This window comes from Plasmopara halstedii (assembly GCF_900000015.1).
Source record: "Plasmopara halstedii genome assembly, contig: Scaffold_1211, whole genome shotgun sequence".
NCBI classification, from domain to species: Eukaryota; Oomycota; class Peronosporomycetes; order Peronosporales; family Peronosporaceae; genus Plasmopara; species Plasmopara halstedii.
Window position 1 is genome coordinate 1,201,967 of NW_020188126.1, and position 12,064 is coordinate 1,214,030.

At 46.7% G+C, this 12,064-nt stretch overlaps 4 protein-coding genes across 4 annotated transcripts; 2 read left to right on the forward strand and 2 right to left on the reverse strand.

The window, feature by feature from the left end:
• Nucleotides 1-1,813: 1,813 nt before the first annotated feature.
• On the reverse strand, nt 1,814-2,161 carry PHALS_00900 (Complex 1 LYR protein; the record flags this gene model as incomplete). Its single annotated transcript, XM_024730657.1, has 1 exon — nt 1,814-2,161. The coding sequence occupies one exon, from the start codon at nt 2,159-2,161 to the stop codon at nt 1,814-1,816; it is 348 nt and encodes a 115-aa protein (XP_024580913.1).
• Nucleotides 2,162-2,238: 77 nt separating this feature from the next.
• Nucleotides 2,239-3,012, forward strand: PHALS_00901 (uncharacterized protein; the record flags this gene model as incomplete). Its single annotated transcript, XM_024730659.1, has 1 exon — nt 2,239-3,012. One exon carries the CDS (start codon nt 2,239-2,241, stop codon nt 3,010-3,012), a length of 774 nt encoding a protein of 257 aa, XP_024580914.1.
• On the forward strand, nt 3,012-3,519 carry PHALS_15310 (uncharacterized protein). The gene has a single exon (XM_024730660.2). It carries the CDS (start codon nt 3,158-3,160, stop codon nt 3,380-3,382), a length of 225 nt encoding a protein of 74 aa, XP_024580915.1. The 5' UTR covers nt 3,012-3,157; the 3' UTR covers nt 3,383-3,519.
• On the reverse strand, nt 3,520-6,177 carry PHALS_00902 (zinc finger (ccch type) motif-containing protein; the record flags this gene model as incomplete). Its single annotated transcript, XM_024730661.1, has 3 exons — nt 3,520-5,538; nt 5,728-5,781; nt 5,983-6,177. 3 exons carry the CDS (start codon nt 6,175-6,177, stop codon nt 3,520-3,522), a joined length of 2,268 nt encoding a protein of 755 aa, XP_024580916.1.
• Between the last annotated feature and the right edge of the window lie 5,887 nt (nt 6,178-12,064).

Genomic DNA, 12,064 nt, shown 5'->3' on the forward strand with positions numbered 1-12,064 from the left:
GTCGCAATCCGCTTACTCCAAGAGTAATTATTGCCTTCCCACGGCTAATTGACTCTTCGGTTTAAACTCAAAACTGACTTTTATTTATTTTTTTATTTTAAATTTAAAAGTTTATATTTTTCTAAATATACTCAGTATATATAGTAAAATATGAATACATACATAACTACTGGCTACCTAGCCCCGTACCGTATTCTTGGTTGGGTGTGGTCACACCATGCACATCTCGTGTGACACACACCAGTCATCAAGGTTCGTGTAACCGTCGTTACAGTCTCCATGCATTGTGGGAATTGGTAGAAAGAATATTACAGTATGGTGCTCCTTAATGCCTACTTGGCATATAATATGAAGTCACAACCATTCTATGTGGTAAATAATGTTCGTCCTACTTGGGGATGCGTACTGGTGACGAGATCGACGTGTATCTGTCTTTAAATTTGGGTGGAGTAAGCTAGTCACTGCTACTGGATACCTTCTATGAAAGTTAAATTTTAGCTTTTGAAGTAGGTAGTGAAGGTCACTCCCCTCTACTGATTTTTTTGCACGAAAAGCTCCGTACACCCAAGACCTTGTATCAGTTGAAGCTGAGGTTTAACCTTGATATATGTTTTTAGTTTATAAATCAGGAGCCCAAGGTTTAATCGGCAAAATCTCTAAGAGCCCTTGGGGTGTCAAGAAGTCATTTTAATTTTGTTGCAAAATTGTCTTTAAGGTATCAAGTCATTCTTCGTCCCTCCAAGTCGGAACCGTTTTCCTCCATCCACGTAGTGAATCGTTTCCTCGTCGCACAAGTGTGTGTGTTGTGTTGGAAGGACTGTTTGTGAATAGCGCCCTGTTACATATCCGATCTGCTTGGCAAATTAGTGCTGCATATGTCGGAAGCATACAAAATTGAGTCGAAAAATTTATTTGTAATGTGTACTTCATTGATTAAACACCTCATTATGAGTACTACAACAATTGTATGTCGGCACAGTTTTAACAATGATGATGTAAAGTGCGTAGACCTTCCTTCAGTTTAAATTTCTTACGTCAAGTGCGCTGTGCGAAAGTATTCGGATAAAAATAAAGCTCTCGATAATCGAATCAGACAGTCATCATATATTTAATGCAGCGGGTCTGGCCTTCATACTGCAAAATACGTGCAAAAAACATGCATATATTTCTAAATCAATGCTTTTGAATGAGCGCGGCGTAACTTGGCGTCAAAAATCGGTTCACTTGCGAAGTTATTACTACCGCATCAGATCGCAAAACCAGCCTAAAATGAAGTAACGAGATTTTTCACATCTTTTGACTGATAACCTCTCCAAGAATTCTGGCCTGACAATATATAGATGCTACTTAAAAACTCAAGATCCTTTCCCCTCGATGCATCCATCTTTTGCCAGGTCATAAAGGTCATAACGGAACCTTTGACACTTTTCCACAAATAATTTTCAGACCGACAATTAGACGTACTTTTTAAATGACAAACTGATTCCAGCAGCGGAGATCGCTCCGTGTACCAGATAATTCCAAGTTTTATATGGTACCACAACAAACAATAGAATCCTTTTTACAATAAACCTTAGCATGCAGGTTTTTGAGCAAACGAATTATGTAGATCGTTATCTCTTAGATGTGTTGTCGCCAACTATAAATCGTATTTTTCATGTTCACAAGCCAAATGCGCTTTTTAATGTTTTCTGATGCAGTGATATGATTTCTTCTGTTTCCACTCAGAAATTCCTAGCTTAATGCCCAGGTATGTGCTCATGTTCGAACAAATAAATGGCAGTGCTGACCATCGTTTGATAGTCAACTTGAGCTAGTTTTCGCCACTTCGGGTGCTGCCACCATCATCTTCCAAAATTTGCTGGTCTAACTCATTTATAATTCGGCGGTTTTCAATATTTCTCAGCTTCTCGCGCAGGTCCTCCGACGTGTAGCGTTTGTTAAGTGTTCGGTACTTTCTTAGCTTAATAACGCCAACCAACTCGCGAAGTACAAATCGACCGCGCTTAATGGCCTTCTTGACTGCCAAAGAGTCTGCGAGATTGCGATTTTGAAAAAATGCAGCTTTAGTTTTGTCGCGCACGCGGTTTAAGCCAAGAGGGTAGTCGCGCCCTACGAGCAAGAAGCGCTTGTACAAGTCACGCACCTTGGAGTCGATCATCACTGTATAATAAAAAGTTTTTCGGCCAATCAAGGTACATGCCAACGACTCCCTTTGTTAATAACAGTGCAAAACGTATGAGCTTCGATACAACCGAGGTGGATCGCCAGGTGCCCGAGGTGGACCGCGGGATTGTACCAGATGCATCCACGGCACTGCTTACAGTTAAGATTGGGGATGTCTCGCGTACATCCCGCAAACATTTGACCGTCACAACTTTTGGATTTTTAGTGTCTGAGGGCCTGGACGTATTTCGTGCTAAGGTGGACTCGTGTACTAACAAGGCACTGGAAAATGTCCATGGTCACCCGTACGTTCGGGAGGACATGGGCCTGTACATGCGACCAGGCGCTCACTCAAAGCAGGCAGAGTTGGTTCAGATCACGTTCAGCAACTTTGAGAGTCGTGTAGCCAGAAGCTATAAAAACTATCTTAAGCGTAAGACGGAGGATTCGTTTCGCTGCGAGGTTTATGTGTACGTTAAGAAGATTGAACCATTGCGACGCCGGCGAATGAAGGATATACTAGAGAGCAAGAATGCATCGGATTTGCTTAGGGACTTTACGCAAAGTCAAGGGATGAGCTCAAACGGTGAGCCTTCGGGAACTTTGAAGCGAAAGCATTCCATAGGCTCTGAAGAAGATGAACGTTGTCATTCTCTACAGGATGTAGCATTCTACCACACAGTGCGAATGATTGTAAACGGAGTTATTGTACCTGTACAAGTTAACGTGCAGGATCTACTTGCGTGCTTCGGATCATTTCAGCAGCAGACACTCGGTCCTGGTACCAGCGTGGAAGCTCATGAAAGTGATGATATTGGTGCAGAAGGAAGCAATTTTCATGAGTGATATAGATATTGCAACCACGTTTGCAAAATTGGATGTAATGTTAGTTTATGAGCCGGGAGAACATGTCATGGGACACAAAAAGCTGTCGGCATCATTCTATCGTATATATTAGGCGGGTGTCGCCCTAGCGCTTGCTTTTCTACAAATGTACTACTTACTACTGCTGCTACTTCGCCGATACTGTTCACTTGTTTTCCTTTTCTTTGTACTCGCGCAGTATTCAATGTGGGCATTTTCCACCATAGTCATGCGCTTAACTTCAACTTCATCGTTTCCAAAAGGGCTTAATATCTCGCTTCAAATGACAAACGGGAGGTGCGGACGGGCGCGCGAGCCAATCACGGCAATCAAAATCATTCCATGCAATTAGGATACAGCCTTGAATGGTGTCAAGTATATCACAGTCCAAAACTTTAAAAATGCAAAGCAAATCAGCAAAAAAGACAACGGGCAAACGTTCCAAGTGACACACAATGCGCGTAATCGGTAACGCACGTTGCCCGTCTCTTAAAATTCTGACGGTGGCAGACCCGATGCATCAAAACTACTCCAAGACGATCCAGAATCTCGTCGCGGTGGTGGACGCACACCAGATGTCGACCTTTTTTCTTCCATATTCTTCAGATAGCGAAACTGACCAGGAGATGGCATATAAGGGTTTTGCTGCTGTTGAACAATGTCATATTGCTGATGTTGGTACCCATACTGGCCACTAGACCCACGTGGTGGATGCTGCATCTGAAGTTGGTGATGTTGAGACACAAAATTTTGTTGCGGCGGGGCTGGAGGGGGCTGTGGCGGGTACGGGTCGTGTGGCTGCTGCGAAATCACCAAGGAATGATGATGCTGATGATACTGCTGCTGGTATTGATGTTGCAATTGCAGTTGCTTCTCTATTAAGGGTGGAGGTGGTAAAGGCGAAGTCGAGTACTCGCCATTATACCCAGAAGCCGCTGCAGTAACCATATGTGCGGTATTGCTCTCCACTGTGCGCAAGTCGTTTTGTCCGTGTGCAAATCTGCACTCGTCTTTCGAGTAGTTGCAATTGCCCTTCAAAAAGTAATAACACAACTCAGTCTTGTAACTTTGCAGTCTTGGGGTTGTCGTTTGCAAAGTCGATTGGTTCCCAGAACTGCTGGGAGCTGGACCACTATCGCGCAGATCATTGACACCATGAGCCATGGGGCAATCGCGACGAGATTTTATACATAAACCAGTCTCGTATGCTTGACAAAGTCGAGTCTTGTAGTTTGGACCATGTTTACTACTACCGCCTGTGTTACTCGAGCTGCTAGAGCGCACTAAATCACCTTCTCCATGAGCAAACGAGCACGTACGTCGCGTCTTATTACATTTCCCTTGCATATAGTACATGCAAATCTCTGTCTTCCAGTTACTGGAAGTACCTGGTGGAGGTCCACTCGGTCCACTTTGACTGCTGCTACGATGCAAGCTTGTCTTGCTGTGCCCCATCATGGTTGAGTGAGACGGCGATAATGAAATCATCGAGGCCATACTGCCACCACTTTCTACTCTACCTCCATGCTCAATGACTGGATTAAAACTTGGATGCGTGTGTAAAATGTGGTCGATGGCTGCGGATTCTTGTCCATTGAATCGGCGCAAGATTGATTCTAATTCTTCAGCTGAAATGCCATCAAAAAGTTCCGATAACACAGAAAGTTGAATGGGTGATACTGCTAAGTTTCTTTCACCTTCAGCTTGGGTTGTCTCTGTTCGCCCGTCTCCAAGTTCGAATCTTCCTGCCTCAATACTCGAGCCAGATATGTGCTCAGCGAATGATGATGTAGCAAGTGACAGCGGTTCCATATCGCCCTTGAATTTAGGAAGAGGTGGTGCCTTTTCTTCGCTCAAAATGGTTCCAGCAAACGATCGAGCGTGCTTAGGCGTGATTTGAGGTGAATCTAGTAATGATGAAGGCAGATACTGACCCAGCAGCGCGTTGCGAAGAGTCTGCGTACTCGAAGACGGCGATGGAGGCTCGTCATCATCACAATTTTGACCACCATCACCTCTGGAAGGAAAAAAGTTAAATGCCATGAGACTAGATCCAGTTGAAGCTTGACCGGATGCACCGGATCCACCCGCACCGCTAATGGCGCCAGTCATGGGTTTGTTCGGCGAGCTCCACAGGTTGTCACGTTGTTCCTGTAAAGACGGGGAGGGTGGAGAGCGGCCACCACCCGATCCCGAGTCATCTCCGCTGTGTCTACGTCGCAGTTCTTTTATTTTAGTTTCAGCGTCAAGAAGCGCCAGACGTTCGCCGACAAGCTCGCGTTTAAGCTTGGTCGATAGAGAACGAAAGAGCGCTATGCGCTGTATTGCCAGTCTTTGCTCGTCACGCAATTCATCCACAACTTGTTGCAGCTCATGCACTTGCAACCGCGACAATTGAAGCTCGCGTAAGATACGATGCATGTCGTTACTGAGCTCACTGTCGTCGCTGTGCTCCTTTCCGTGCAGCTGCTCGCTGGCTATTGCACCTACGGCCCCGCCTTTCTCCATCTAAAGAGACATAGCCAGTGTTCAGAGACAGCAGATCACAAAAGTCAGTCATATAGAAGGAAGTGCAAAAAGCGCTGGCATTAGCACCAATCGCGCTGATTGAGTTAACGTTTAACATGGCTAACTTTGTTGGTCCGCCATTAGTAATTGCCAAGGTATGTAGCGCTAGTACATGCAAAGTAGACTTACCCAAGCAATTTTGCCCGTTTCGACACCATACTCACGTCCAATGTCCGATACAACCTGAACGCAACAATCGTCACACCATGCACGACAGGTTGCACAAACAAATAAATCGTCAGTGATTTGAGTCACGGCTGAGCACTATTACAATTATAAAAGGGGTCGCGAAGAAATCAACAAGCATCGGATGCAGTACAGAGGTCACCCAACTGCTGTTGATTAATCCATGCAGATGCGCATACTCAGTTTGCGTTAACTCACCTGAACAAGAGATGACTGGAAGGCCTGGCTGATTTCTAAGGCCATGCGACCAAGCAATTCGCCCGTTTCAGGTGGCGTCGTCTGCTGTTCAATGGAAGCAAGCGTTACTGCAGCGGCGGCTTCGCCTTCAGACATAGAGTCAGCAGGTGCCGGTTCATACTGAGGCTCGACTGGCAAGTCTGATGCGGCTGTCATGTCAACTTTTGGTGCTACTGACGTACTTGACTACCAAAAGTAAGCTAGGAAATTGGCGGACGAGTTTGCCTGAGCGCTGGCTGCGCGGGCTGCAAATGCGCGAGCCTGGCCTGGCAAATGCAGCGACGGTAAAGAGTCAAGTGCCTCGCTTGGTGAGAAGAGGAAGCCACTTGGGTCAGGACACGACGACGACGGACGTTCGCTTTTTTGCTCAAGGCTTTGAGTCCTGGGCGGAGCAGTGTTAGCAGGTGGCTCTTCTGCTTTTTCCGAGATGCGCGTCGGTTGAGCGAAACGGGACAAGGCTGGCTGGCAGAGGGCGAGTAGCACGAAAAAAGAGTGTGTCGCTCTATAAATCTGGGCAGAGCCACGCGACCATGCTATACAGTATCTAGTTCAACTGCGCGTAATACGTTGCATCCTCGCTGTTAATTTTTCAGGTTCTATCTCATGGCAGAAGCCAAACAGAGATCGGGTCTGGCAGGGCTTGCAGTCTCGGAGGGAGCAGCTACGTACTACACTGCTTAGTGCGGTGCCGTATGGCTACATGTTTATCAATTCTTAACGGGTTATCAGGACGAATTTTTGGAGGGGGGACCAAAATACCAGATCCCCACCAGCAGCCGGTCAGCCAATCAATATAATATTCCCACCATTTTTTTGGCGAAATTTTAAAACTTGCATAACGCGTCGTGCTACGCTAATCGACTTTGTGTTAGCGCCAAAGTCTGCTAGTCTAGGTTACAGCGCGAAAGCACGTGGCACATGGGCAAAATTGCCATTAATCTTGCTATTAACCATGTCGCCATGGTTTTCCAAGGACTTCGGCAGAATGTTTTGAGCAGCCCTGCTCGGGGGTTGCGGGAGAAGGCGATTCGGGTTGATATCCAGATGGCGAAGGTGCCGGTTATGATTTGGCGATTGCGTCGCTGTGCGAAATAGGAGTCAAAACGCTCATTGTAAAATGTTTCTTGCCGCATATTTTGGAACGCATAGTACGAATTGAAAGACGTGAGAAAGAGGTCTTGTACGTGGGGTTTTGCCTTTCGCTTCTTCAGGATTTGCGCTATTGTAACACAGTTCTTGATATCAGAGTGTTGGTCGTTGAAGTATAAGAACATTAAGAGTTCCAAGCTATCGATACTGTAATCAAAAAATTATGATAGCAGTTTTTTACAGAGAATTTCCTAAATTAGCTGAGCCGCTCTTATCGCACTAATTACAGTACGATCTTGCATTACGACTAGTGGGGAGATAACGAAACGCCTTCCAGCTGCATCTAAATTTTAGAATGGTGAAAAGAGGCAGGAACCCCCGGATATGTAGGATAAGTAAGTTTATGAAATGTTGCATTCCATTATCTTAAATGTCTAAGGTATCAGAAGCTCATAAATACAACTCCAGCATGATTATCCATCGAAAAATGCGACAGCACCTTAAAGAAAATTCAGACTAACGGAAGCTCACAATACTCACACTTTAATTTGGTAAGGCCTGTACTCAAAATAGAAGGTATGTTAGTAACTGGTGTCCTTCGGACTTACAGCGATTATATAAGGTACTGGGTTTACATTACTTCCATAATCTAGTACATGACCCGATTTTATAGGAATAAGACTCCAAAATGCGATGCAAGCCTCATGCAGTATATTATGGATTAGGAATCTTACTTGGTGAAGTAAGTTGCGTGTAATTCAGTTTATCGCTTCTTGACTTGAGCAAAATCGTTTACTTGGTACTATGCGGACCTTAATTTTCGTTTTTAGGGCAGCTTTTGATCTCATCCTATGTGCATTATGTACGCTGACTGCATCACAGCCGCTGTGCATCTGGCGCAGAAGAAGCTTTGACTCAAAGAGTGCGCGTTAACAAAGGCACAAAGTACAAACCCGTCCAATCTACCCCCTAACGGGTTATACACTTTTCGAGAGTGTTTATACATCTTACACAATTAATATTGTACAACATAGCGAAATACATGTTACACTTATTATACTATGGTGAGTAACTAAAAAACCGAGCATACGAATATGTTAGGACTCCGTAAATGAGAACTTCGTGGTACGCGTGAGCTGTCGACCACGGTACAAACAAGAGCAATAAATTTACTAATTGCTGTAGTAGTTTTGTAGCGGACCACGTGGATGAAGCGGTAGTTTACACGCACAAAGATGTGAATTACACAAATTGGTGTAACCACACAATGCTGTCGCTTCACCATGACAAGAAGCCGCTACGTTATGCATATTAATTAGATTTGACTATCTAATCAGAAAAACCTAAGATTTTGAATGTAGGCGGCTCTGCCGCAAATAAAACAATTAAATACAGCTTTTAAAATAGAAATTTATCTATCTTGGTTAAGGTTTGGGTACTCTTGGAGGTAGCGGATTGCGATCCGCTACACTCGTACTGGTTCTGGTGAAGAATGTAAGGTTGGTGACCTTAGTAAGCTTCCTCTCAGCAGAGCTACGGCAGCTCCGCTGCCCTTGGTAGCACTCGTAGTCAATCAACGCCTGAGTCGTTACGACTGATTTTCTATTTGGATGGAGCAATTATCCTATTGCCTCAGAGCATGCAGGTTGGGATTAATAAGCCGATGTCCCTGCTAGGCCCTGAAGGCGTACAACACTTTGCTTTGTAAGGACCTGAGGCGAGAGGCACACGTCTAGAGGCGTTTTCAAACTATAAAAATGCTCTATTAGAGAGCATACAGTAGAAGGTGTCAGCGTCGACTGCGTCCATGACGCCACCGTCGACGGATGACTCCTCCCAATACAGGCTGCTCATGGTGAGCGTTACGACCTTCGAGGGTAAGGATGGAAAAAAATCTTATGCTCTGGTGAGAGAGGCCGAGATGGCTATGGCACCGCCATGCTCCAGAACGATAAACAGTGCGTGGCACTGGCAATTTCAAGATCGAAGGCCGAGCGCGAGAATGGGCACTTACGTCGGGACTTCGGTTGAAGCGGCGTCTCTCCTTTTGGAATAAGCTGAAGCTGCATCTTTTGCGAGTGTACTCGCCGCCCAACCAGGCACATCGCGTGTGATCGCGTTTTCTTGCCGCCCGACAGGGCAAGGCAGAATTGGTGGACTTTGTCCCAAAGCTGCGAACTCTCATTGCCAGGATGGCAGCCAATCCTCTCCCCGAGGCGGTCTCCGTTGTCCTCTTTATTGAGGTCCTTTGCACTGGCGTGGCTAGAATACGTGTGCATATGTCTTCTTTGAACGAAGCGGTGAATGTGGTATTGAATGTCAAATTTAATTTTAAGTCGGCACGCCTTGGTTGGGATGCACACCCTCAAAGTTCGTCGCGCTGGCTTGAGCCAATCAATCTCAGCTATGCTGAGAAACATGAGAAAAGCTCCAAGCTACCCCGCAGCGTTCAAACACCCTACGGTGTTTTGTGTGCGGAGACACCCGTCACCTTCGGACTGGCTGTCTCCTGTGCAAGGCGCGTAAAGGCTCATCAACCGAGACCTTGCTTCAAACCAGTCTGATTTGTGGAAAACGACAAAGCACTGTAGGCGCGGGGCAGCAGGGCCTTACCCCGAAGATCTCTACGCCTTGAAAATGGAACGTGCATACAAGCCGGGCTTGCTAGTCGTAAAAGCGACCGTGAAGGGCACTGAGAAGCCTGGAAGAATATGATTAATTGTTGGGCAATAATGCTCGACGCTCCACGATCGAATAAGTCAGCTGCATGCTGAGGCTTTGGAAGCCCGGTCGAGTGACATCGTCTCTGATCGCTTGGCGACGGGGACTGGTGTCACTGTGCCGAGGGTCCCTGTGAACCTCAGTGTCAAGTTCCTTGCCTTTGATAGCGTGGAACGCTGCGTAGGATTAGACTTGAGTTCGAGGTATGACCTTATCCTGGGTATGGCAAGGTTGGAACACCATGAGCCATGGATCGATTGGAGGTCGAAGACCTTGGGTGCTACGTGCACATCTACTAGTGGAGCTTGGGTGAGCCATGAGCCCACCTCTGCTAGGAAGCAGTAGCGTTCCTAACGCGGGCACTGGACCGGGACGGTCAATGCGCTGGATATCGGAGTATCCGAGTTATCAAACAACGAAGGTGTATAGGACAAAAGCCACGAGAATGGCTCGCGGGTTGAACGTGGAGTGGCATGTAACCCACTAAGCGCTGCTCACGTTACAAAGCAGCTGCTGCATGTCTAGAGTGGCATGCGATGCAATTAGAACAAGAGCCCAATGTTGCACTTGAAGTGACACGTTATTCACTGGACAAAGACTGCGGAGCTAGCAGCTCTTCGGTGGATGTTGCAAATACCATCAGCGCTCCGGTGGAGCAGGAAATGGGGCTAACACTGGACGACGCTGAGTATGTGTTCCCACTGGTCTCACCGAAACGTACAACCTCTTCGGAGAGGCGACGGCGATGCCGTATGCTAGCTTCAAGACGCGAGGTGTCGACCCTGACCCAGGGTATGTCTACCGTAGACGATAGCGCACAGCAAAACAACCTCGTCAACGGTATGACGGGAAAGAATGATGGCGACGACATCCTCGAGGCTATTCCCACGGTATACTTTTCTCGAGCTGGTCTGGGTGTCCCTCAAAGCTTTTGGCGGTGTCTTGAAGGCAGGCGAATTAGCCGAGGTGATCATTATACGACCGAACAAGGAGATACTTCTTCGTTGCCTCTGGATGAATCTGTCCTGGAGGACACCAAGAGGATACTGAACACACGAAGTGGATCGCCGATCCTGAAGGATTCCTCGGATCCGTACTATACTTAGGAATTTCAAGACGTCGTTTCCAAAGACCCGCCGTCGGTTCTACCTCCGGACTGAGATGTGCGTCATAAGATCGACCCGGTTCCGGGAACCAAATACTGCGTAATACGCCAATGACCCCTGCACAAGTGCGAAGCACGAGGCAGGAATGATGCGTGAGAGCAGGTCGCCCAATTTGACAGCCAAATTTCGAGTCCTGAAGCCGAATGGCAAAAGCGTATCATCCACGCTTACATATGCTAAACTCTGCCACCGTTCCGGCACAAACACTAATACTTAAAAAAGATGTGCTGCAGAACATTATGGTTGGCTGTTAAAAGTACCGTGCACTCGACTTGGTCGATTTTTAGTACTAATTGCTCATGAGAGCGAGTGATATTCCGCTGACAGTTGTGAATACTTCGAGCGGGATGCTATGGGAGTGGCTGGTGATGCCCCAAACGCTGTCAAATGCACCAGCAGCATTTATTCGTCTCGTTACGTAATTGTTAGCTCCCACCGGGCGTATGCACAAATATAATTTGACTACATCTTCGTCCACAGTCGTGCGAGGCACGGTAAGAGTGGATGAAGAAAACCACATCGTTCGTTTGAGAGCGGTGCTCAAGTGCCTGAAAACGATTAGACTGTACGCTAATGCAGATAAGTGCATCTTCAGCGTTAAAGAAATTTCTTTCTAGGGTGCTTCATCGGGAAGCGTGGCCTTCGAGCGGATCGCGCTAAGGTCAAGGCAATCCTGGACTGGCCGATTACAAAGAACCAAAAGCACCTGCGCAAGTGACCGATAATCGTTGAACAACGGGTTGCTGTATTATAGCACTGATTTGACGGGTATACCACGAACCGTGGTTCCTCATAATGAGTGTTTGAAATACCGTATCCTCTAAGAGGCTCGCGACACTCCACCCAGTGGTCATCTCGGTCGTGAGAAGATGTAAAGCCCTGTGAGTTGCCAATACTGGTGGTTCAAGCTGTACCGTTTAACGGGACTCTCCGGGTGTTGGCAGTCTACGACTTTTGGACTTTGTGTCTGGCCTGCCGAAGGACTTGACAGGCAACACGGTGTGGTGGTCTTTGTGGACCATTTGAGCATGATGACTCATCTTGCGGCAGTGCCGGACGTAATAACT